The 27,936-nt window shown below is 34.9% G+C and overlaps 1 protein-coding gene across 16 annotated transcripts in view; it reads right to left on the bottom strand.

Annotated features, from left to right (window-relative positions):
• The window catches only part of FIP1L1 (factor interacting with PAPOLA and CPSF1), a 64,957-nt gene that overhangs the window by 25,655 nt on the left and 11,366 nt on the right, over positions 1-27,936 (bottom strand). For 5 of the 16 annotated variants that reach the window (XM_024992940.2, XM_024992941.2, XM_059887299.1 and 2 more), the window contains 5 exons: positions 27,745-27,852; positions 27,178-27,308; positions 19,700-19,809; positions 4,184-4,277; positions 2,281-2,437 (listed from right to left, as the gene is read on the bottom strand). In XM_024992940.2, the coding sequence (XP_024848708.1) occupies positions 2,281-2,437; positions 4,184-4,277; positions 19,700-19,809; positions 27,178-27,308; positions 27,745-27,852 (600 nt within the window). Of the gene's footprint in view, positions 1-2,280; positions 2,438-4,183; positions 4,278-19,699; positions 19,810-26,818; positions 26,888-27,177; positions 27,309-27,744; positions 27,856-27,936 lie in introns of all 16 variants that reach the window. The other 11 variants (XM_024992931.2, XM_024992933.2, XM_024992935.2 and 8 more) reach the window with 3 other exon arrangements.

The raw sequence follows: 27,936 nt of genomic DNA, 5'->3' as shown, positions 1-27,936 counted from the left end.
TAAATATGTTGCTAACTCAATTAGCTAACACATGTAGGGAATGTCAGGTATACACAGGATCTCTGTGATTGGCACTGCAAGGAAACACAAATGGAAATGGAGTGCTTATGCTCTCTCCAACAGCTCACAAGGAGTAATCCAGATAGCCTCAACTTAACAAATATTTGGTTTTAACATGAACTAGTATCTTTCCCTCACCATCACCCCTAGCAAATATACCAGTTAGACTATGACCACATGCACTGATCATCTTTTAGTCTCATTATTTCCATATTTTATCTTTCTCATAGGACAAAAGACCCATTATGAATCATTAAGTCTTATTTTCTCTTTTTATTTAGTTAATTCTCACTATATCAAAGATCCCAACCAATATATACTGCTTAAATCAGCATTAGAATTCATCTGAATTTGTATTCCTTAAATGCTGACAGGATGACACGGAAAGGTAATATAAGGATAAGCATCAAAAGAAATCTGTACAGGTGTTAAAAATACGGAAAGCATGCAATTGCAAATTAACATTAAACAGCTTAAACAACAAAAAAATAATCAGTGGTACTCTACGGTATAATTCCATAGCTAATCTAAACATTTTAATAATAGATTTGTTATCCTTATAAACAGAGATTATATGGCAAAGAAATGAAATGATTTTTACCATTTTGAAAAAGTACACACATCCAGATAATGCCACTGCCTATCAATATCCTACAGAGCTTCTAAATATTCTTACACCAGTGAGGTATTTATTCCTTTGTTATTAATTTGTACCACTATTTTCTCTCACTTATTTTAATAACAAGTGTTGAAGAATACCTGGGGATATACTGTATTAGGTAGTAAATAAGAAAATTCTTTTAAATCAACTTTAGTAATTAAATAAGATTACAAAGCAATTTAAAGACTATGACCATATGCACTGATCATCTTTTAGTCTCATTATTTCTACATTTTATCTTTCTCATAGGACAAAAGATCCATTTATGAATCACTAAGTCCTCATTACTTTCTCTTATCATTAGTTAATTCTCACCACATCAAAAATCTAATAACCACAGACTGAATCTTAACTTCTGAATGGTTTCAGTTTCAGAACAAGCAATTTATTGTCAGAACAAGAAATTCACTGAACTTGAGAAATAATGCAGTCTGGAGTAAGCAAGTCATACCTATCTAATCTTCTCTTTCTACTTTTTGAGACAACAGATTCCCTAAAGCCAAAGTCATGTTTCATAATTTTCTTATCCTTTTTGGAAAGCAGAATCTCAGAAGGAAATCAAAGGTGCTGTGGTTGTGGGGCTGGTGCAATAGCTGAATTTTAGAGGAAAAGGATGAATATTACAAAGGATTATTCAGATCCCTTAAATGCCTCTGTACTCTAATCAGAACTGCCAACTCTTAAAGACAACTCTCTGGTAAAAGCAACGTGAGTGAGTGAACGTGGCTCTCTAGTATAAACTGATTTTATTAATAAAAAGCAACTTTTTACATATGTGGCACATGTAGTTCTGGTTAGGACCAGCAGCTAATTTTTAACCCTTATTACTGGAGCTCTCCCTAGGAAGAAAATAATTATCTGGTTAGTTTCATTAAAAACCGGCTAAGGGTTATAAATATTAAAAGCCTATTGTGAATAAAATAACGAAGGCTATCAGACAAAAGTTGAAAGTATACAATTAGGGAATTATTTGTAAATTTTTTCCTACTACCACTGATCTAGCTTTTAATAAATAACCAAAAGTGGCTAAGAATATTATAAAAACTGACATTAATTTTCTGTCATGCTTAATAGGCCCCTGGCACCCAGAAACAGTCTCCAAAAAGGAAACCAGTATACAAAGAAAGACGACAACTGGACTTGAGATTTTCATTTCATTCTCTTCATAATTTTTTTTAACCTATGCAATTCTAAAAGTAGCGTTAATTTTTTTTTTTTTTTTCAAAACAAGGTAACATGACTCAATGTGAGTTTATACATACACAATCAGCAACTTTAATTTGGGGAATCACTATCATATTTTTAGAACACAGTTTTAGTCCACTTGTCTTTATTTTAGTACACTGCCTCTTTGCTTTGCTGAAATTGTTAAGACACATATACATCTGATTCAGTGTGAATCTATTGAAGATTGAGCATAAATTTCTTATTCTACTACTTTTAATGTAATGCAGTGAAGATTCTGTTTTCAAATATATACTTTAATTGTTAAGTTCAAAATTTCAAAACACTCATAGGCTATTTTTCTTTCAGAATCAAATGTCTTATTTACTATTTACCTGGTGGTGGAATCAGAGGTGGAGCAGTGCTGACAGTTGGAGGAGGTGGAAGAAATGGAGGAGGTGGAAGGTGAGTTGGAGGAGCTCCTGGAGGGAAAAATGGAGGTGGTTTGCTAAAATTGTTGTCTACTTCAGTAGCAGATCTTTCAGAAAGGACCTAAAATTATAGAGCACAGTTAAGTAAAAAGGTGAATAAATATTCTTATCTAAGAGTAAACGCAGTAAATGAATCTCATCTAATCTAAGAAATAAGTTTTATTCACATACACGTATTTTGGAGAAGTAGGACTAACTGTTCTATGCATGGGGTATGAGTGAACATTACACATATGTGAGTATACACTCAAACACACTTTTAAAAATGTTCATAGTCAAAGCCTAGGAAAAAGTGAATCATTACAAGTAAAATTCTTATGGAATAACTAAGAGATTTAATAACGTTGTAAGCAAGAGACAATTAAGTATTTCACAAATAAAATGTAATGAGTATTACCTTTGTTACTCAACCAAAGTTAAAGTATTCAAATTAAGGCATTATAATCATTAGTCACAGATATCAGAATTAAGAAACTAAGACGGCAGCAGAACCAGATATGCATTATACCAAAGCCTGTCATCTCAGGTTGCAAAGTAAGAGGTTGTACGGCATGCATCAAATAGGGTGCAAGTAACAGGCACTGGATATATAAAAAGCTTCTTCATCCGAGCCTTGGAACTTTAAGAACAAGGGTTTATACTCAATAGGCAAAAGTATTTACAAAATACCAATCTTTGTGAATAGGTAAGGGACAAGCATCAAACCTACAGGAGAGTGGCACCTAGAAATATGAATTTTTTACAAGATCCCTGACAGACTCTAATGTGCAAATGTGTTTGGGAAAAACAGAAAAAGCAGGCAACATAATGTTATATATTTATACTTTTCAAATCCTTGCTGGCTAAAGCATATCATTTGAACAGATAATCCTTCCTTTCATTAACTTTTCCTACATTTAAGTACAGTAATTTTTGTAAGGCTTATGTTGAAAAGCTATTTTTTAAAGTAGAAAGCAGAGTTATTTTAAGAATAAGCATGGCCTTTTAATTGTGGGGGAAAGAAAGAGGATTATCTTCCAGTTTAGGAATAATTTACCTTTAAAGGTGCTAAAAAGAACATTCATATGATTAATTTATTAAAAGTAATAAGAATCAGAACACTTTGGATATTTTTTAAAGTACTTAGAGAAAGAAAATTAATAATGAAAAAGTGTGGTCAATTAACAGCTGAAAATCTTAAGTTACTCAAGTTCAAACTTGAGTTATCCAAGCTACTAATAACTCATCTCCTTTCATCCTTTTAACTGAAAAGCATGAGATCTATTTCTCTCAGAAATGTCACATTAAATAAATTATGGTACAGCCACAGAATAAATCTATCAAGAGGAGATTTTAAATCAAATTGTTAAGAATATAGAAAAATGCAAATGATAATTTTAAATGGGAAAAAATGGATACACAAAAATATAATTGTAGTTGTATCTGTCCCAATCTGACTTAGTGACGAGGAAAAGGTGTATCAAAATGTTAAGAGTAGTTGTCTTTAAATGGCAGAACTATGGATGATTTTATTTTCTTTAAACTTTTCCCATACCTTCCTTTTTTAGTCCAATGAGTCTATATATCACACTCATAGCAAGGAAAAGAAATTTTACTGAAAAATATCCAAAGGTTATACATTTTAAATAGAACAGTTTTATAATAACATAGTGATTATGTTGCAGTGATTAATTCACATTTTAAATCCCCTTTGTATTAAAAGCACCAAAAGTACCTAACACATAGGAGAGTGCTATGACTGAATAAATTAAACCAGAACATAGATATAATCTTTCATTTAAAGATAATAATTCATAAAATACTAAACCTGTATATTGCTGTTTTCATTTGCCCGTCGCCTTCCTTCTACTCGGCTGATAGTTATAGTCTGACCAATAACATCAATTGCCCCAGGTAATCTCCTGTAACGTAAAAAGTGAATCATTTCAGTTTCACCTAACTAGATGTTTGGACAGTATATACATATTAGGTAAGAAATAAAGCCCCCCCCCCCAAAAAAAGAAATAAAGCCCAAAACCCTTTGCAATGTAATTTAAAATAAAACTATCACAACACACTTTGGAAAAAACTTCATTTAGGTAAAAAGTTTTATTAATGAGCTAAGACTAGCACATCTAACAATAATCATAATGCTAATTTTTAAGTATACTTGAAGGTTTTCTTTAAAGTTTATTATTTTTTAGTACTCTCCAACTGAATTTACCTTTGTGGAATTGAAACAGGTAGGAAATGCTAAACAAATGGAAATAAAATTTATTGGCCACTATAATTGTAATACATACCACAGTTATATTACAGATTAAAAAATTCTTCAAAAGGGCCTGAAAATATATAATGCTCATTCTGAGACACAAAGAATATTTTTCTTAGTAATTTATTCTGAGCATCAGAAAACAATAAAAAGGGAACCAGTTCTGCATTGCCATTAGAAAGCTTCAAATATTTAAATACCAGGCCCACCTCCAACTGTATTTACAACTATTAAAGTTTGTAAGTAGATGGAAAAACAATCTATCACAAAATAATGCTGCAAATTTAATAGGAAAATCTAACAAGTTAAATTTAAAAAAATAACATTAAAAGCCATTTATACATGTAATTAAGGACTTTATAAAAATGCATACGGTTAATAAAATACAAAAGTCACTTGTAGGCATTGGCAATGAAAAATGGACACAAATTAGATGAATTTCTCTTTATCTGTACTTCAGTTCTGAACAACTGTGCTTTTAAAATTTTAGAACAATCAAAATACAATAAATCCTTCCACAGTCATCAAGTTAGGTTCCTTAAAATGACTAGTAACAACAGCTACTATTTGTTGAACAATTACATTCTATACCTAAACCTCACCATAACCCTTAAAGAAAATTAACATATACCAGTCAGATGATAAAGCTAGAGCTAGAGTGATATCACTGACCTCAGTAATAACTAAATGGCAAAACTAATTTACACATCTGAGTCTTTCTGATTTCAAAGCCTCAGATTCCTTCCCTTGAGCCATGCTGCCTTCCAGCAAGATACAGCAGCCCTTGAAAAACTTGGGACTTTTGGAAAGCAAGAATTGGTGGAAATATGTCTCAAGTAAACCTTGAAATGACCAATAAATAATCTTACGCTCAGAAAAAGAGAGCCCTATAAAAAGCCTATAATATCATTTAAAATGTCTTTAACTACTGATCCTGCCCATGTAAGATTTCTATCAATATATTTTTTTAAATGTTCAAGCCTTACTGATTTTATGCCTGGGTCACTGACCTCCCCAAGTTTCCTCATGATCTCAAAGATCAAAAGTGATTTTCCTTCACTTGTATCCTTTAGTGTAGCTGGGAAACTATCCTAACATTCACAGATTAGGAAAATTCATATACTTCTGACAAAACAAATACTGCTGTAATTTTTTCCTAAAATTTAGAATACTTATAAAGCTATGACCACTATAATTTCACATGAAATGCACATGCCACCCATTCTCCCATATAAAAACATATCTCAGATTTTAACGTCTCAGCAGATAAAGGTATGTATTTTCTGAGGTCTGGACTTCTCTCACCATTTATTGTACCTAGACTTCACTGTAAAAATCCTTATTTCTACTCTGTTTTCTTTTCCATTCTCTTCTGTTCTCAATCACCGGATTCTCCCCACTCCACTCTTTTTAAATTTATTCCTGTCAAGAATAAATTCTCACAAAGTTGTTTGGGTTTGCAATCTGCATTACAAATCCTCCAAATTGTTAAAAGTAACAAAAGGGAAAGATTCTATAACTTTGACCATGGATTTCTAAGCATTTGTGCTTTCAGAAATTCTGGGCCATATGGGAGTACTCATTTAACAAAATTTGATCTTCAGTATAGAGAAGTCTGATTATCTTTTTCAGCTTTAAATGGATTTCTCTATCACTAAAAGGGCTTCCCCATGGCTCAGTGGTAAAGAATCTGCCCGCATGAAATACAGGAGCTGCAGGAGACATGTGTCTTATCCTTTGGTGGGCAAGATCCCGGGGAGGAGGGCATGGCAGCCACTCCAGCATTTTTGCCTGGAGAATCCCATGGACAGAGGAGCCTGGTGGGATATGGTCCATACGGTTACAAAGAGTCAGACATGACTGCAGTGACTTAGCAGGCTATCACAAAAGATTCAAAATGTCAAATACTATGTTTCTAAAAACATACAAATGAGAAATTAGTTTTAACAAACACATATGGCTAGAGGGAGTCTAAAAAATTGCAATTCCTTATATTTCCATAATAGTAACATCTCCTTGCCCAAGCACTGTTACCATACAAATTGATTTAACTGAATCAAAAATTTTATTAGGAATTAGAAATTGATGAGAAATTTTGTTATTTTAGAAAAGATACATATGTATCACAGTAACATTTACCTTGACAATATTTAATATTAACACAGAATAATTAAGTATCAATTTTGATGCCACATTATGGAGAACAATATTGAACCATATTATTTTTAAAGTTTCTCATGCACCACTTTCTATTTCAATGTATAAAAAGATTTAGAAGAGCTTCACCATGAAGATCTACTATAACTTGGATTTCTACAAAGCACAGATTTAATTGGACTTAAAATCTTGTTCAGTAAGGCAGACAACAGTTAATGGAGTATCAAGATTCTCTTCTCTATATTAGACTCAATCACATAGTAAAAAGTGAAAAGACAGCAACTAACCATGGTGGCAGCTACTGTTTCATCAACTAGTTTAATACAGGCAGTTAATATTCACAAGAACCTCTACCTCTCCTCCTAACACAGATGAATATGAAAACAACTCTGAAATTTTAATGGAATCAAATTAAACGCCATATTTTGAGAACTCTGATGTTCCAGAAAGGGTATGAGAGCTGCTTACATAGATACAACAGAAAACCTAAAGTAATGAACTCGGGACCAAGGGAAGATGGACAAAAGGTTAGTTATTAATCTTTGGCCACAAATTTATCTCTTGGTTTATTTTTTGACAGCCAAAATAAAGAACATTCTTAATAACAAAAGTCTCTAGTGTGCATTTAAGATAAAAAAAAAACACCAGCACTGAAGATTACTTTTCTTGGTAATTATGATAGCTAGCATTCACTGAACACCTACTATGGTGCTAGGAAAGCACTGTTCTAAGCATTTTACATATATTTATACCTCATAACAATCCTATGAGGTACATTTTACCTCTCCCATTTTATAGATAGTAAAAAGACAAGAAGTTTCTCCTTTGATTATATCTTAAAAGAAAGTATGATAGACTGCAGTACTTTTTAAGCTTTTAAACCACAAAACAGTTATTTAGGAAATATATTTTACACAGGAATCCAGCATATACATTATATAAAAAACAAAAACAGAAGTTTCATAAAACAGTACTAACACTATAAAGGAAAATGGTAACATTAAAATCAAATATGCCTTTATTAATATTTACATATAATACAGGGGAAAAAAACTAAAATCAATTAATATTTGGTGGCTCAGACCACCAAACTGATCTAATACCCCACTAATGGATGGCAATCTAATGCTTTGAAAAACAATGAAATAGTGACAAAGTCTCCAATATTACTATAGCCAAAACAGAAGTGAATTTCACATCCTGTTTCTCAAGTTTCCTCCATACTGGGTGAAGCATAACAATGTACTAGTCAATAAAAGCAATTTAATCAGGGGAGCAAAACAATGTGGTTTGAGAACACTGCCCTCTTGATGGTCAGGCTTGCCCTAAGGATTTAATTGTACTTCTGAGCAAGAGTTCTTAACTAGCATGCATGGGATACAGAGAAATCAAGAAGTCTCTGAACCTAAATATGTGCATAAATATACATGTATTTTCTAGGCAAGAGTCCACTGTTTGCAGCAAATTTTCAAAGGGCTTACTGCTTCAAAGAAAGTTGCGAACCTCTATTCTAAAAAAAAAAAACAAAAGGAATGGAACACATATCCTTGCAGAAATCTATGAATGTAGTTTTCTCACAACAGAGATTCTAATAAGAACAAAGCAGAAGATATTTTAAGACTGAAATCTCTAGGAAAACACGTACAATGTGACTATTTTATATTTCCAAATTAAAGACAGATGTACTTGGTGGTATGATTATCTAACTCAGGTCATAAACTGAATAGACGGCTGTAACAATTCTGCATGAAAATTGATCTTACATTTTTTTAAGTTACTTAGGAAAAAGCCTTAGAAGACATGTAGAATGGATTTAGCCATATCAGATGGGAAGGAAGGACATTTTAGATCGAGAGGAGAACAAGAGTGGAGTAAATATTATACACTGGATTCCAAATATACTATCTACCAATCTGTTTGCAACAGGAACAGCAGGATCCACTTTTGGTAGAGATTACCATATTTTAAGCTCAGTTGCATTTTTTAAGTGTATCACTGATAGGAAAAGACATGCTTCTACAGGTAATTTAAAAAAATAAAGACCTTCATATGTGCAATCACATAAAATCTTACAAGCCACACAATATAGCAATATGCATTCAGAGTGCTCAAATGCTTTGAAGAACAGGTACATTTTTTCAGTATACAAATCTCATTTTTTTCAGTATACAAATTAAGATAGAACAGTAAGTAGTGCAAGAACAAACGAGGAAGTCAATTTTAGATTTAATGCTCATTTAACATCCACATCAAAAGTCTTAGGTTTGTCTATTATAAGAAACCCAAGCAGGTTTAAATATTTTAGTAATTCTACACTGTAATAGAATTTTATTATTCCTCTCAAAAGAGTTTGAATTGGTTTAAAAGAATTATGACATTGGAAAAAAGCTTAAAAAAAGAACTTCAGTTCAGTTGCTCAGTCATGTCCAACTCTTTGCGACCCCAAGAACCGCAGCATGCCAGGCCTCCCTGTCCATCACCAACTCCTGGAGTCCACCAAACCCGTGTCCCTTGAGTCGGTGATGCCATCCAACCATCTCATCCTCTGTCATCCCCTTCTCCTCCTGCCCTCAATCTTTCCTAGCATCAGGGTCTTTTCAAATGAGTCAGCTCTTTGCATCTGGTGGCCAAAGTATTGGGAGTTTCAGCTTCAACATCAGTCCTTCCAATGAACACCGAGGACTGATCTCATTTAGGATGGACTGGTTGGATCTCCTTGCAGTCCAAGGTACTCTCTCAAGAGTCTTCTCCAACACTACGGTTCAGAAGCATCAATTTTTCGGCGCTCAGCTTTCTTTATAGTCCAACTCTCACATCCATACATGACCACTGGAAAAACCGTAACCTTGACTAGATGGACCTTTGTAGACAAAGTAATGTCTCTGCTTTTTAATATGCTAAGTTGGTCATAACTTTCCTTCCAAGGAGTAAGTGTCCTTTAATTTCATGGCTGCAATCCCTTAGAAGAAATGGAGTAGCCATTACAGTCAACAAGACTCCGAAATGCAGTACTTGGATGCAATCTCAAAAATGACAGAATGATCTCTGTTCGTTTCCAAGGCAAACCATTCAATATCACGGTAATCCAAGTCTGTGCCCCGACCAGTAACGCTGAAGAAGCTGAAGTTGAACGGTTCTGTGAAGACCTACAAGGCCTTCTAGAACAAACACCCCCAAAAGATGTCCTTTTCATTATAGGGGACTGGAATGCAAAAGTAGGAAGTCAAGACACACCTGGAGTAACAGGCAAATTTGGCCTTGGAGTACAGAATGAAGCAGGGCAAAGGCTAACAGAGTTCTGCCAAGAGAACGCACTGGTCATTGCAAACACCCTCTTCCAACAACCCAAGAGAAGACTCTACACATGGACATCCCCAGATGGTCAACACCAAAATCAGACTGATTATGTTCTTTGCAGGCAAAGATGGAAAAGCTCTATACAGTCAGCAAAAACAAGACCGGGAGCTGACTGTGGCTCAGATCATGAACTGCTTATTGCCAAATTCAGACTTAAACTGAAGAAAGTAGGGAATACCACTAGACCATTCAGGTATGACCTAAATCAAATCCCTTACGACTACACAGAGGAAGTGAGAGATAGATTTAAGGGACAAGATCTGATAGACAGAGTGCCTGATGAACTATGGACGGAGGTTCATGAACACCGTACAAGAGACAGGAATTAAGACCATCCCCAAGGAAAAGAAATGCAAAAAAGCAAAATGGGTGTCTGAGGAGGCCTTACAAACAGCTGTGAAAAGAAGGGAAGCAAAAAGCAAAGGAAAAAAGGAAAGATATACCCATTTGAATGCAGAATTCCAAAGAATATCAAGGAGAGATAAGAAAGCCTTCCTCAGTGATCAATGCAAAGAAATAGAGGAAAACAATAGAATGGGAAAGACTAGAGATCTCTTCAAGAAGATTAGACATACCAAGGGAACACTTCAAGCAAAGATGAGTTCGATAAAGGACAGAAATCGTATGGACTCAACAGAAGCAGAAGATATTAAGAAGAGGTGGCAAGAATACACAGAAGAACTGTACAAAAAAGATCTTCATGACCCAGATAATCACGATGGTGTGATCACTCACGCTCACCTAGAGCCAGACATCCTGGAATGTGAAGTCAAGTGGGCCTCAGGAAGCATCACTACGAACAAAGCTAGTGGAGGTGATGGAATTCCAGTTGAGCTATTTCAAATCCTGAAAGATGATGCTGTGAAAGTGCTGCACTCAATATGTCAGCAAATTTGGGAAACTCAGCAGTGGCCACAGGACTGGAAAAGGTCAGTTTTCATTCCAATCCCAAAGAAAGGCAATGCCAAAGAATGCTCAAACTACCACACAATTGCACTCATCTCACACACCAGTAAAGTAATGCTCAAAATTCTCCAAGCCAGGCTTCATCGATACGAGAACCGTTAACTTCCTGATGTTCAAGCTGGTTTTAGAAAAGGCAGAGGAACCAGAGATCAAATTGCCAACATCTGCTGGATCATCGAAAAAGCAAGAGAGTTTCAGAAAAACATCTAGTTCTGCTTTATTGACTATGCCAAAGGCTTTGACTGTGTGGATCACAATAAACTGTGGAAAATTCTGAAGGAGATGGGAATACCAGACCACCTGACCTGCCTCTTCAGAAACCTGTATGCAGGTCAGGAAGCAACAGTTAGAACTGGACATGGAACAACAGACTGGTTCCAAATAGGAAAAGGAGTACATCAAGGCTGTATATTGTCACCCTGCTTATTTAACTTATATGCAGAGTACATCATGAGAAATGCTGGGCTGGAGGAAGGACAAGTGGAAATGAAGATTGCAGGGAGAAATATCAATAACCTCAGATATGCAGATGACACCACCCTTATGGTAGAAAGTGAAGAGGAACTAAAGAGCCTCTTGATGAAAGCGAAAGAGCAGAGTGAAAAAGTTGGCTTAAAGCTTAACGTTTAGAAAACTAAGATCATGGCATCTGGTCCCATCACTTCAAGGCAAACAGATGGGGAAACAACGTAGAATTTGCAACTAATAAACTAAAAGGAGCACAGTTTAAAATTTAAAATGGAAACAAAATACAGAAATAAACTGAACACTTGGATAAGATTATAGCAATCATCTGTAACGCCAATTCCAATTTTCTGTGTTCATTAAAACTACTTCATTCTTCTCATTAACTGGCTTTAGAAGAGTAACAAATCTGAATGAACAAAACAAACTAGACTCTATACTAGACTGTATTATTCTTTACAGTTAGCTTCAAGAGTTAAAAAGAAAAAAGCAAAAACACAGTACTATATAAATTAAGAGTAACATGGTGAGAAAAGTCTGTGTCTCCAAATACAGTAATTTATGAAATGGATTTCAACCATTGTACAACTCTTCTTATATACACTTAAGGAATGCTTCAAAAATAACTCCTCATTTCTCAGTTATATTCATTATAAGAGCTGGAATCTCATTTTCTATCTTCTGCTCAAAAAAGTGTGTGTAGCTTTCAGCTACAGTTTTTACTTTTAGTTTTCAAAAGCACAAAATACTCATTGAAAATACAGTGCCAAAATTCCTAATAAATACCCCCGACATTAATCACAAAATCAGAATAGGAGTTTTCTAAGTTACTGAAACCATTTTTTTTGGTGGGGGGGGGGGGGTGGGGAGGGAGAAGGCGAAGTGTGGGGAGAGTTATACAGTCTAAGTACTGAGATGTATCACTTTCAGATTAAAGAACTAATATCTTCCTTATAAAATGGCCAATTTATTTCAAGAAATAAACTTACATCAAAAGAAAAACTAAGTTAAAAATTGTAAGTCAAATGACTTATATAAAAGAAACTTAAGATGCTAAAACAGTAGCAGTAAAAGCAACAAATATGAAGTTTAAAGTTACATTAAAATAAATGATTTTAAGTATCCCTGTGGCTTTGCTTATGAAAGTCAACTTTCCTGACCTGCAGCATTTGAAGGTGAAGAGGCTTTGCCTCTTACTTAGCCATGAATCTAGGCAAACTCCCTAATTTCTCAAATCTCCTCTTCCATGTAAACCAGGGACTAGCCAGAAAATAAATAATTCAGGATTAGAAGTGCTTTTTCAGATAAAATAGTCCAGCCCCATCGTTTTACAATCATGGAAACAGAGGCCTAGACATTTAAGGAAACTATCCTAAATTAACATAAGTGCAAACCCAAATATAATATCCAAATCCAATGTCCATGTCATGAAACTGCTCTAAGTTTAAGAAAGTAGTCATTCTCTTTCTACCAATATGGCTACTGGTTCATTATCAATAGTAGAATGACGAACACAACACTCTATTGTCTGGCCCTTTGGGGATCATTAAATAGGCTCTCCATGTCGCTGGCCAGGTTAAATATAAATCCAAGTGTTTCTTCATACACTATAATAACAAAGTTAATTGTTATTTAGAAATTATATTAGTAACACTGCTATTAAATTTTGAGTTCCACAGAAATATTAAAAGTTGAAGACTCAAACACCACTCCACACCTGTCACATCTAATTTTTCTTTATTCAAAACAACTCAAAATTTTCTATTGGTTCTTCAAGGGGAATTGCAGCTTTAAAAACTAAGATCCCTGGTTCCCATGGTTAAGAACCTACCTGCCAATGCAGGGGACATGGGTTTGATCCCTGGTCCAGGAAGATTCCACATGCCCTGGGGCAACTAACCACATGAGTCACAACTACTGAAGCCTGCTTGCTTTAGAGCCCATACTCCACAAGAGAAGCCAACACAATGAGAAGCTCACGCACCACAACTAGAGATTACCCCTGCTACCCACGACTAGAGACAAGCTTTGCACAGCAACAAAGATCCAGAGCAGACAAAAATAAAAAAATATATTAATTAATTTTAAAACTAAGATCAACATTATATAACACATCTGCAAAAATATCAATGAGGATACCTTTAAAGTAACAGTCATATATGCAAATTATCATTCTATAGCTTATTAAAATAATATATGCAACTTGAGACTATTCTAAGGCTATAAATAATATATTTTGGTCTGCATCAATTATCATTTGGATATTTACTGAAAAGTCAGAATATTTTTGACTTTCAGATGAATACCCTTTTGAGAATGAGTAAGTTTATTTTCTCTTAAGAAATTTTATCAAAGCAAGTTGACGAGAAAATTCTTACTTCCCACAGGGAATATATAATGGAAATCCCCAAAGAAAAGAAATCGAAGAAATAAAATTTAGACATGTTTCCTCCTTTTACTTTTCTTTTAGGTGCTGTGACCAAAACATCTGATCATAATTTATATATTTAAGTCTGTAACTGAAAGTAATTAAAAGCACACTAATACAGCATCAAGTTGCCCAGGAAAAAAGCTTTAAATTCTTTAACAATAAAGACACACAAGATACACCCCCATATACTATCACCTTGTTTAAAACTTCAAATGATAAATTAGGAAGGTTCTTAGTTTGTATTACTCATCAAACAAAGTATAATTGCTTAGACTGATGAGTGTTGGCAATGTACTTTCATACCCTAACATACTTGCTTCTCATTACATCCCTTAGTCTAGAAATTATTATTCCCGTTTTACAGACTCAAGAGTTTACAATATCCATCCAAGGTTGTATGCTTTGTAAATTTAAGATTTTGAACACAAACCAAAATTCTAGGGAGAATGGATATGAGAAGCATAGAAACAATAGGGAGATAATATTTCCAAAGACACCTGGTTGACCTACCTAAAAGAATGGCGGGTTTATGCACTGTAGTTGGAAATAAAGATTGAAAAGATTCAGTGGTGTCCAATTTTATAAAGGTCCTAAAGACTAAAAAGGTCAATTTTCATTCCAATCCAAAGAGGGGCAATGCCAAAGAATGTTCAAACAACTGCACTCATTTCATATGCCAGCAAGGTAATGTGCAATATCCTTCAAGTTAGGCTTCAGCAGTATAAGAACAGAGAACTTCCAGTAGTACAAGCTGTGTTTAAAAAAGACAGAGGTACCAGAGGCCAAATTGCCAAAATCTGTTGAATCATAGGGAAAGCAAGGGAATTCCAAAAACACATCTACTTCTGCTTCACTGACTACACTACAGTCGTTGTCTGTATGGATCACAATAAACTGTGGAAAATTCTAAAAGATGGGAATTCCAGACCACCTTACCTGTCCCCTGAGGAAGCTCTATGCAGGACAAGAAGCTACAGTTAGAACTGGACAGAGAAGAATGGACTAGTTCAAAATTGGGAAAGGAGTACATCAAAGCTGTATGTTGTCACCCTGTTCCATACAGAGCACATCATACAAAATGCTGGGCTGGATGAATCACAAGCTGGAATCAAGACTGTCCAGAGAAATATCAACAACCTCAGCCATGCAGATGATACCATCCTAACGGCAGAAAGCGAAGAGGAACTAAAGAGCCTCTTGATGAGGGTAAAACAGTGAAAGCTGGCTTAAAACTCAACATTCAAAAAACTAAGAGCATGGCATCTGGTGTCATCACTTCATGGCAAATATAAGGTGAAAAAGTGCAAACAGTAATAGATTTTATTTTCCTGGGCTCCAGAATCATTGCAGATGGTGACTGCAGCCATGAAATTCAAAGACACTTGCTCCTTGGAAGGAAAGCTATGACAAACCTAGAAAGTGTATTAAAAAGCAGAGACATCACTTTGCCAACATAGGTCTGTATAGCCAAAGCTGTGGTTTTTCCAGTAGTCATGTACCGATGTGAGAGTCAGACTATAAAGAAAGCTGAATGCTGAATAATTGATACTTTCAAATTGTGGTACTGGGAAGACTCTTTTGAGAGTTCCTTGGATTGCAAGGAAACCAAACCAGTCAATCCTAAAGGAAATCAGTCCTGAATATTCATTGGAAGGACTGATGCTGAAGCTCCAATACTCTGGCCACCTGATGCAAAGAGCTGACTTATTGGGAAAGACTCTGATGCTGGGAAAAATTGAGGGCAGGAGGAGAAGGTGATGACAGAGGATGAGATAGTTGGATGGCATCACTGACTCAATGGACATGAGTTTGAGCAAACTCCAGGAGATAGTGAAGGACAGGAAAGTCTGGTGCACTGCAGTCCATGGGGGTGCAAAGTGCCAGCCACAACTTAGTGACTGAACAACAACAAAGACTGACTCAGAGGGCTAAATTTTATTTCAGGTAGTGAAAAGCACCCAGAGTTTTTTGAAAAATAATTATAGTTGTTCAAAGTAAAATTCTAAAGAAAGCTAATTTTATCTTGTGTGTTTAACTACTTCATTCTTGCTGACCCTTTAAAAAATTAATAAGATACTCTTTTAAAGCAACAGGAAAAATATATTTGTATTTATACATCTGCTTATTTATATTAAAAAAACAGGAAGTACAAAAAGAACTATATGAAATGAAACTTTTTATTGACAGAAATGAAAAAAACTGCAAAGAGTAACTAATTTAAGTATACTTTTAGATGGTCTTGCCTGTGGAACTATGTTAAATGTTCTGAACATGTAGAAAAAAATTAGTAAGTGTGGAGAAAAAACGCTAATACTGAACAGCAACAAACAATGGATCAAATTATCTTTTAAATGATTAATAAGAAGACGCAATATGAAATAAGGGAAGAGGAGTAGAATCTGTGGTTTCAAACTGGAAGTAAATGAAACATGACTGTGTGACTAAAATTTTATAAAAATAATGTACATATGGCAATTTCATATCAAAACTGCTTAATTTTTCCTAGCTCTGAGTGCTGAATAAGACTGCTGCTGCTGCTGCTGCTCCTAAGTCGCTTCAGTCTTGTCCGACTCTGTGCGACCCCATAGACGGCAGCCCACCAGGCTCCTCCGTCCCTGGGATTTTCCAGGCAAGAGTACTGGAGTGGGGTGCCATTGCCTTCTCTGGATGAAAAGGACTAGAAAGACTAAAACACCTCAAAAGCAATGAGATAAGTAGTGCCAAGATTGTGGTTTCTAACTACCATTTCCAACTAAAAAGCATCGGGATCCCTTCAAGATTTGGTTGCTTCTATGGAAGGGGCAGGGAAAGTATAAGACAAGACTAAAACATCTAGGAGTACCAGAAAATATCAGTTCAGTTCAGTAGCTCAGTTGTGTCTGACTCTTTGCGACCCCATGAACTGCAGCACACCAGGCCTCCTTGTCCATCACCAACTCTCAGAGTTCACTCAAACTCACGTTCATCGAGTTGGTGATGCCATCCAGCCATCTCATCCTCTGTCATCCCCTTCTCCTCCTGCCCCTAATCCCTCCCATCAGAGACTTTTCCAATGAGTCAACTCTTCACACGAGGTGGCCAAAGTATTGGAGTTTCAGCTTTAGCATCAGTCCTTCCAAAGAACACCCAGGACTGATCTCCTTTAGAATGGACTGGTTGGATCTCCTTGCAGTCCAAGGGACTCTCAAGAGTCTTCTCCAACACCACAGTTCAAAAGCATCAATTCTTCGGCGCTCAGCTTAGAAAATATAGAAATCATCAAAAAAAGAGATGGTAGGCACATGTCAAAAGGTCATAGGAGCCGGTTTAAAGAAGTTCCCACAGACTAAATTTGGAATAATTTGAGAATCAGTATGAATTACAGTGTGTGTGTGGTATCCACACAAACTAATAAGCCATATTAATGTCACACATACTCTCTTAAGCATATAAAATAAAAACTGCATCCAATAATAAATAAGTGAGGGAGGTGGGAAAACCCATTTTTAAAGTAGAATGCCAACTAAAATATAAGAGGAATAACAGACGATAACCATTTTGAAGTAATAACTGATTAAATAAAAATCATAACTGAACATTGAAATTCTTGGGAAAGTCCAAAGACAGAATATTGATGCAGTCTCCTCAAATTACTTATTTATACAATAACTTTGCAGAAACCCAAAGGACACCACCACAACTAAGTAATTAAGTTATCATCACTAATAATGAGACAAACTGACATGACGCCCTATAGACTAACTCAATGAGAATACAGCATTCATTACCTAGGTAGTAGTCCTGTCCAAAAAGCAAAACCTAAACCTAATAATACAGAAATATCAGACAAAACCAGATTGAAGGATGATTTACAAAATAACCAGATAGAACTCTTCCAAGAGTTAATGTCAACAAACCCAAAGAATGCTCATACTGTCCTAGATCAAAGAAGAATAGAGACAAAAGAATTAATTGTAATGAATAATATTAGACCGAACCCTAAACCCAGGAGGAAAGAAAAGAATTATCAGATATTATTGAAATATAATAATCAGCAAAATTTACTGGTTATATACTAAAGTACTGATTCATTATTAGATGTTCTGGCTTTGATAACTGTTCTCTGTAATTATGGAACACAATGTCCTTGTTCTTAGGAATATACATTGAAGTAGTCAAGGAAAAAGGGCACAATGTCTATAATTAGCATTCAAATGGTTCAGGAAAAAATATTTCTGAGAAATTATAAAGCAAACATGGCAAAAAGTTAATAATTAGTGAATCTGAGTGAACTGTGTATAATACTTTTCCTGCACCTCTTCATAAGTCTAAATTTTTGTCAATACTAAAAAATGAAAACAATAAATGAGGGGGCACAACAGGGGCTTCTGGTAGTAATGGTAATATTCTGTTTCCTGTTCCATATGAAAACTTTTAAAACTAAGCAAAACATTCTGATATGTTCAATATTAACATTTTATTTAATTATGTCAATTTGCTGGGCAGTACATAAAGTCAGAAATCCAACATTTCTACTGATCAAGTACAAAGAACCATTAAAAAATAATTTCTATGTAAACATTCTATCAGTCACCTATACGTTAATAAAATAATCTAAGATTAAAAAAAAAAAATAGTGACTACATCAGTAGTACACCTCATTACTGCTAAATACTTGCTATGCAGTGTCTATTATGACTTAAAAGACATTCACTGTCTTCTCCCTAAAGTCAATACAAGCTTACTTTCAAAAACATCTAATTTCCCTAAGTACAGAGAATAAAACAGATACACTTTGTACATATATAAGAATAAGAAACAAATATTTAGAGGAATACTTCACAGTGGCTGAGAAGTATCCTTTTGATCAAGTGAAGATGAATCCTGAAAACAAATTTTTCTAATGAGCAATGAATACTGTTCTCTGTATTTCAAAGTGCCAGTACTGACATGTTGGGTTTGTTTCTACAAGCTGTGGTGGTAGTTGCCCATTCTTTTCAGCAGTAGTGATGAGTCAGCTAACTCTTCCAGTCATTTTTTTACATCCTTTGCACTGTGTCATATCCACCAGTGTCCCTTTATCACTCCTTGGAGCCATGGTTCATCATTATAATCATGCTCTTAAGCACACTCTCACCCTCCTTGCCCTCTCTATATCCCTTTGTCATACATGTCTGGTAAAACTTCAACTCCTGCTAAATCCAACTCCAGCTACTCTTCATGAACACATGAACACCTGACAATGGCAAGGGGAACACACCCAAACAAGTTGACTGGTCTCATTTCAACTTATGGCCATCAACCTGAAGAACAGTTTGGAATGTACAGTCTCTCTTCCCGTGTCACCAATTTTTCAATCTTCTAACTCATTCCTATCAGCATATAAAAGTGCTGTGATTTCTCCCATCTGGGGGGCGGGCGGGGGGGGAAGCCCTCACTTGACCCCACATTTCCCTCCAGGTAACTGCCTAGCAACCCTACTCCTTTTCCCTAGTTTACTCATACACACTCTAAATAACTATTTCATATCATCTCCTCTCCTCTCAAATATTCAATACTCCCTTCCATTATTCTCACAAAGAATTCGTTTTATACTAAAAACCAAATAGAAGGTTCCAGTTTTTTGATGTATCATTCAGAGATTTCATACTTGACATAGCACTCAAGGTGAAGAAACCAATGCCTTCAATAAACTAAATCATCAGTGTCTTACTAACCTGCTTGGTGGGAGTCCAGTCTTGAACAAAGAAGGAGGAGAAGTAAACTCCGCTTTTGTAGATGGAAGCACTGTTTCCTTCTCTGCATTTCCAGTTCTTCCCTGCTGTACCTTAAAAAAAAGGGTTATTAGCTTGTTTAATGAAACACGGAAAGAAAATACCATAAAGATATTTTATTTCAAATTTATGAAGAATGTTTTGTTGCCAAATATATAATAAATTAAACCTATTTTAGAATAGCATTAAGTGGAAGGCACCAAACATGGATCGTGGGATCAAAATGTTTCCAACTACTAAAAAGTTCAAATTAATGTCACTTAAAGTCTAATAAACTGTAACTCTTAAGGACTTTCATAAACTCCCTCAGATCACTCACTATAAATACATCCAGATACTTGTTTAATACTCCATGTTTCAGAGTTCATGAAAGGCCTTGAAGAATTCAGTACACTTAGAAGCTTGAAGTCAGTCATCTGCTTCCTTAATCTTTCTTCTTACTCTTTACATTCAGTTATAAACCAGTAATCTACTTAACTCCATAATCTCTCCCATAGTTGCCCATCCTTTGTGCTCCTATCAGATCCTTGAGTATGGTGCAATCATACTCCTTTAGATTGGTGAAAATCTTTATGCTCTTTTGCTTTCATACTCATCTTCCTATCTTAAAATCATCATTAATTTATTAAATTTAAAGTTCAAGCTGACCTATACTTAAAAACATCTCTACTTTCTTAGGCCCTATTTAAATTCTACTACCCCTGTTCAGTCTAAATTCAGCATCACTCTCCCTCCCCATGAGGCAAAGGCCAAGAGAACTCAAGACACCTTGACTCTGCTATATTCAAACCACTGATTCAAGTCCAGAAACCATCTATCTCTCAAATAAACATTATGTGGAACTCATTTTCAAATAAAATATTAATGCTAAATCCTAATTATATAAGAGATGATGAAGATCAGCACCTAGACAATGAAGATAGAAAGACAGAAATAGATTTGATAGACATGTGACAGGTAAAATTCAGAATGTAGTGACAGGGAAAATAAACATGATTTACTCGTCAAACATTTATTAAGTATCTACCATGTACCAGAAGCTGGGACCACAGAGAGAAATACAACAAAATCCCATACTGTGGGAAAATACGGACACACAAATCATCAGAGCAATGTAACTGTTATGAAAAAAATAACTGGGATAAAAAGATCCTATGAGAACACATCCTGGGGATGTGAAGAATACTCAAAAATGACACTAAGGTCTCAAGAGCACTCCTGAGCACCTAGCTTCTTACCATGTCTAACAAGCATCTCAAACTCATATGGACAAAACAAAGCTACTGACTTCCCTCTATCCGCCAATCTGATTCTTTCCAAGTCTTCCTCCTATGAGTAAATGGCACCATCATCTACCGAGTTGCTTAGTAAAAACAAAAAGAAAAACAAAACCTTAGCAATTACCCAATACATATGCACATCCAATATCAACTTTACCTTGACAATATATACTAAATTCAACCACTTATCATTATGTTCACTACTAAAATTCAGGTCAAACCCATCACCATATCTCAACTGTTCTGCTACATTACCTGGACTCTTTCCTTTGATCTTACCTCTCTAAAACCCATCCTCTGTACACAGTCAAAGCAATCTTTGGTATGGACCCTGCCTATCTCCCCAACTTATTTTGACAACACCAATCACAATGGCCTTTTTTTCTTGTTCTTTTTAACAGGTAAGTTCCTCCTTAATGTTGCTTCTGCACTAGATGGTCTTTTTGCTTTATAAGATCATCATGACAACCTCCTTGTAATCATTCAAGTACTGTTTAAATATTTCCTTGAAATGGCCAATCCCAGTCTCCATCATGTCATCTCTATCACATTACTATTTTGTATTTTCTTCATAGAATTTCTCACTAGTATCATTATCTAAAGTCCTCTTATTTATGTTTACTGTCTGCCTGCTGCCACTATAACACAGGATCTTGGAAAACATGGATGTCATCCAGTTCAAGACTATATCCTAAGAGCCTAAACATATTGCCTGGCGTGCAGTTAGTGCTCAAATATATTTGCTATTTGACTGGCTTTAGGACTCAGCTTAAATGTCACTAAGGGAAGCCCACTTGGAGTTTGTAACAACATAATTTTTGCCATGATTTTCTAGTTATCTTTCCCATTAAGTCAGATAATCTCTAAGACCACAAAATCTATGTCTATAAATAGATTTCCCCTTTTCACTCGAACCTAAGAAACTTCCTCGCACAGACAATGCTCAATTAAAAATTGGGAAGGAGGGAAAAAAAAAAACTGGGAAGGAGGAAGGGAGAAGGGTTGGAAAGAAGTAGGGGTGGTGGGAAGAGAGTAAAAATTAGAGTATTTATAATACGGGAAAGAGTGAGAGAAGGTAACAGGAAGGCATGGTACATTTTTAAACATGTAAAAATTGCTGTTTCCTAACTTAGTTTTCTTTTCTTGTTAATTTCTTCATAATATACTCAAACAATTCTGAAAATCTTCACCATTTTAGCAACCCTCCTAATCAAGTTGCAATAGCACTATCACCTAATCTTCAAATGTTGCATTCAGCATTAATAGACTCTAAACTTGTTTAGTCAGAACATAATGAGATTACTTTTTCCACATGATCTAATATTTTAAGAAAAGACTATATAAAAAAAGAAATAACTCTAAGACATTGTGACTGATTTTATTTAAAAAATGGTCAGATTTTATGTATTCAAAGAAAAGTTGACTATAGTCTATAACCTTAAGAAGCTATTTACTCAAATTATCAAATTATGCCAAAACTTATTTTGTAAAATTTCCTTCAACTGTCCTTTATAGCATTATTTACAAGCTTAATATTTCAAAATAATATCTAAAAATAAATTGTGAAACACCCAAATAAAGGACTATGCAACTATTTATAAAGTGTTATTTATCAAAAAACTTTATTAACCTAGGAAAACAGCTTAGGTTAAGGTGAAAAAAGAAAAGTAGAAAACCAAATAAATTATTACAATTTTGTTTCAACTCACAAGAACAAAAATATTGCAAAGACAACAAAAGTCAGGACTTTGAAAGCAGATGAAAAAAAAGTAACTGAGCAAACCAAAGAATCTGAATCCTAAGTCAGCAATGAGAAAGAAAAAGACATTGATTTTCACAGCAAGACCTGCAAAGATTCAGGAACTAACTCTAGCTCCCAAAACATTTCAACCAGTCAAGTATAAACATAAGCCCTCAGACAGGAGACTAATGTCTTCTCTGAAAACTCAGATTTCAAAAACAAAAACCCAAAAAAGCAAAAAGATAAAGATACTGACCATCAGAGACTGAAAAATGCTTAACCACAGTCAAGTATACAATCAGCAGGTTCTACCCATATGCACAGACCTCTGAATTGTCTTTTCAGTGGCCCACACTCTCATGAATTAATAATGGCCAGGGATCAACAAATATTTGAGAAGTCAAAGGCAAAAGACAAAAACAACAAACTTAAAAGATCAACTTGGAGAAAATAGACTATGCACAAAAAGAAAGCCTATCAATCAATCTACCATTAATATTAAGATATTTTGAGAGACAGAGGGAGAAAAAAACACTGCATCACTACATGAATAAGAATAGGATGCTAGGGGCATCCCTAGTGGTTCAGGGGTTAAGAATCCGCCTTGCAATGCAAGGGAAACCGGTTTCATCCCTGGTCTGAGAAGATCCCACATGCCACTGAGTTATTAAGCCCATGAGCCTAGAGCCTGTGCTCTGCAACAAAAGAAGCCACCGCACTACTGGAAGAGCAGCCCCCGCTCGCTGCAACTAAAGAAAGCCCACACGCAACAACAAAGATGTTTCAACCACAGGTCAAAAATAAAAATAAATCTTTTTGAAAATTTTTTTTAAAGAAAAGACTCGATACTACAGTTAAATACTGAAGAAAAGCCTTCTTATATATTCAAAAACGTAACAGTAGAAATAAAAAAGTGAATAGAAGAACTCTGAAGCCGAAGAAATCTCCAGATAATGGAAAACAAAGAGATAGGAAAAGAAAAAGGAATCAGCATAAGGAGATCCAATTTTTGAATAAGAGGTCCAAAAGGCACATGAAGACAAAGTAAAAAAAAAAAAAAAAAAAAACAAGAAAATACCCCAGAAATGAAGGATTTATACTTCCAGATTAAGAAGGTACAAATAAATGCTTGGTACAATGGATAACAGACCGACACATCTTAAGAAATTCACAATGGTGACAAAGCTCATAAATGCTTCCACAGAGCTGGGGGCAGGGCGGGTGGGAAACCTATGCAGGTGTGCACACACAAACTTTAATATTTTGAGAGAAGGCTGTGGTCAATTTTTCTTATACATATCACCCATTCTTACTAGTCACTTCTTTCTTGCCTTCACTCTCAGTTATATAATTGTACAATTGTTTTCATACTCAATTGACTTTATACTGAAGTGTACAAAAAGACTTTAAGAATGTTAAAACATTAATAAATCACTTGAGACACTATAATAAACACATGCTGGTTCATTTGTGCAGTGAAATGGTAACCCACTCCAGAGAGTCCCAGAGAGTCTACAGACTTAGTGACCAAACAAAAACAACAAATCTACTTGTTAGTATGTTTGAAAATTTAACTTAATAAAAACTTTAAAAGTTATTTTAAAGATGCTGATTGGCTGTCCCTCAGATAACTAAGGATAAAAAAAAATCTTTGTATTAGATATAAAAATAACTTAAAAAACCTGTTCTTCTGTCCATTCCCCAGTATCAGTCTGAGTCCTTGATCATTTTGTGCCCATAGTACTCCAACAGTTTCCTATCTGGACTCTGACTCACATTCCCACCCTTTATACTCTGTGGCCCACCCTGGTTACCAACTGTTTTTTCTGAAAACCAGATTTGCTTATGCTATTCTTATACCCAAGAATTTTCAAATGGCTTCCTATTACCTATCCATACATCTGTAGGGTACTTGCACATTAGTCTTTCACATCATTTCTACCATTTCCAGGCTTCTCTCCTCTATCTTTCATCGATTCTCAACACTTCTTTCACACTATCTGGTTTTGTTCACATTGTTTTCTCTGCCTACAATCTTCTCCACTCTCCTCTCTCCTAGTAATGCAAACTTAATTCATTTTTCATCACATCCCATTTGAATCCTTCTAGACTCTGCAATGTAGGATAACCCACTCTCCCCTCTGAACTCCTTACTGTATTTTGTTAATATACGAATATAAGACTTTCACAATACAATATGGTTATCAGTTTGTATGTACACATCACTCAGATCATGAGCTCCCTGAACACAAAGACTGTTTTACTGTAGCACAGGGCTGGGCACAATGAAGGCATTCAGATATATTAATAAAGTTGGGTGAGTTTTTTTCCTTCTATCTCCTTCTCACCAATCCTAATAATTACAGTTCCAAATGGTAGAGAAGTGGACAAGAGCTTGGACTTTATTCAGCTACACCATACACTGCCACCAAAACAGTATTACTTGTAACTCACTGTCCTAATCACGAACAGGCAGTAATTCCTCCAACTCATCTTCCTGGTTTCTAGGCTTTCTAAAATTAAACTACACCCTACAAAGCCATGTCTTCTATTCTCCAAAAAGAACTAACTCTCTGATTCAATAAGGCTGATTTCTTAAATAATTTGACTACAGCTATCAAATTCAAGTCCTTATTCCTTCAGAAGTAAATCAGAATGGAACAATCAATCTCCTCTCACATGATCAAAAGAAACTTCAAAATAATTTTTTGATAGATTGTATGTATAACTTATTCACTATGGCTATCTTCAATAAAAGACCAGACCCTAGCAGTTTCTTCTTATTCTTTGCTTTTAGAAGTTTACTGCAAGAAAACACAAAATATACAAAAACTGGAAGGTTAAAAAGGCAGTTCTCATTTCTGTCGGAAGAAAATGAAAAGCACCATTGCCAACAAACTATTTCCTCATCAAGATAACTTCTCTAACTATTCATTCCAATTGTAAAAGACAGTATATTCAATGTCTAAATAAGTAGGTATCATCAAAAATAACTTGATGACCATTTAAAATAAGAGAGACATCAAACACTTTCAAAATATTTACAGCAGAACAAGAACCAAATACTTACCCAAAGTAGGATGTAAATTAAAATTAAATTCTCTATACAGAACTGTGTCCAGCAGAGCGGCTACATCTGCGGATATAGCACATGCATTGCATAAGGCAGTATTTTGGAGGACAGGGCTATAAGCCCCAAAAGGGACACAGAAAAGTTCCTGACTATAAAAATTCCCTGAGTGTATAGCTCCAACTAAAAATCACTCCCAGTCACTGACATCCCAGTGTCACTCCACACAAGAATCAAGAATTAAGACTTAAGATAAAGGAAGAAGAGTTTATAATCAGGTTTTGAGAAAGTTTGTGGGATGTTGTGTATCACACAAGTATGAAAATATATTATTATTCTTTGGAATGATCATATGGAATAGAGAAGCAAAAAGTCAGACCTGATACCCAAGTGGTATCAACCTACAAGTTCCTCACTAACATGCTCCTTTTAAATATTCATTTAAAAAATCAATGACTTTATCCTAATTTTGTTGAGTCTTTCTTGGCGACTCTCAAAGAATACCTAAGATTCTTGAGACACCTTAAACTGTAAGAGACATCACATCAATGATTTCAGTGTCACACAGATAATACAGGGTATGCCATCTACCTTACCATTCTTTAACAGAAAATCAGGAAAAATAAGTCTCCAATTCTGATAAAAATTACAGCAGGATCTACAATGAGTGCTTAGCCTGTTGGCATGAACTTTTATATCCTACAAACAAACATACACTTGACTCAAAATAAAATCACAACATATAGCAAGAATAGTTTTACTTTGCATTTGTTAGTATAATAGGCTATAATTCACATGCTTGCAAAAGTGGAGATAAAACAACAATCAGCAAATTTGTAAGTCACCAGGAAGCTGAAGATTTGGAAAAAAGGTAGCTATTTCCATTTTAATCTTGTCCCTCGAGTAGTGGTATGGGAGCAGACTCAAGAACAAAAAATGAGAGCAACCAAGGATAATTTACTAAAATTCACCTTAAAAAGATTGAATCTGCCATCTTGGATCTCTGCACCTGGTGTAACTTCCATAGTACAGTCTTCGGCCTAAGTTAAATAACATATTCCCCATTAAGATACCACATAATTTTTAATTGACAGGCCACATAAAGACAAACCAGCTGTGGCTAGTCTGCAACATGAAACTAAAAACATCAGATAATCATTAATATGAAACTCTGGAAGGGAAGGAGGGGAAAAAAACAAACACGGTAAAATGGAATTTTTAAACTATCATATAGCATTTAACCACCTTTATAGGGAAAAACTGATGTATTTAGGGAATAAAATTGGGACAGTAGAAAAGGCTGGGGTATTTTGGAATATTTACTAATTACCGTAATTTTATTTGTAGTAGAGGTAACTGGTATAACTTCAAGCCCCATTCGTATCCTCTTCTGTTTTTCACAGTAAGCCTTCCAGGTGTCTTCATTAAACCCGTAATTAAAATAATCAGAAAGATCAGCACCTGAAGATAAAACACACTTTCAGTGTACAAATGATTTCAATTCTATTTTTATGTAGTACATAAAATATAATAAACTGTAAAAATATAGAGTTCTATTAAGTCTTATCACCTCTTCTAATTTTACCAATTCTCCCAATTAACACCATAAAGCAACAGAACTATACAAAGTTTTGACCAAAATGATTTCCTCTAGAATTGGCATTATAATAAAAACAATGAGTCTACTTTTATATAATGCTAGGTCACCTGTAAGATTTAATAATATAAGTCATTATTACTTGTGTGCTTAAGACAATAAAAATTACATTTAAAAAATAATATTCTATACTGAAAAAACTTTTCTAATGATTGTTCATACTGATGCTGAAAAAAACTTTGCTAATGATTATTTATACTAAAAATTTTTTTAAACTGATATAATCCACAATAATCTTACCAGGTTTACGCCATGGTTTATCTTCAAAAGAATCCAAATCTACCTCCAAGAGTGGAACTCCATTAATGCTTCCAGGTGCATCAAGATCTACTCCTTTGACTTTCGTTCCTACTTTAGAAAATTACAAAACGGTAAAGGAACCATATTAGTGAGAGATACCACAGACAAACAGAAAACAATGACACCTTTTTA

The sequence above is a fragment of the Bos taurus genome, chromosome 6 (genome assembly GCF_002263795.3).
Source record: "Bos taurus isolate L1 Dominette 01449 registration number 42190680 breed Hereford chromosome 6, ARS-UCD2.0, whole genome shotgun sequence".
In the NCBI taxonomy this organism is placed as follows: Eukaryota; Metazoa; Chordata; class Mammalia; order Artiodactyla; family Bovidae; genus Bos; species Bos taurus.
Note: the sequence above shows the minus strand (reverse complement) of the source record. Positions and strands in the feature narration are given on the sequence as shown.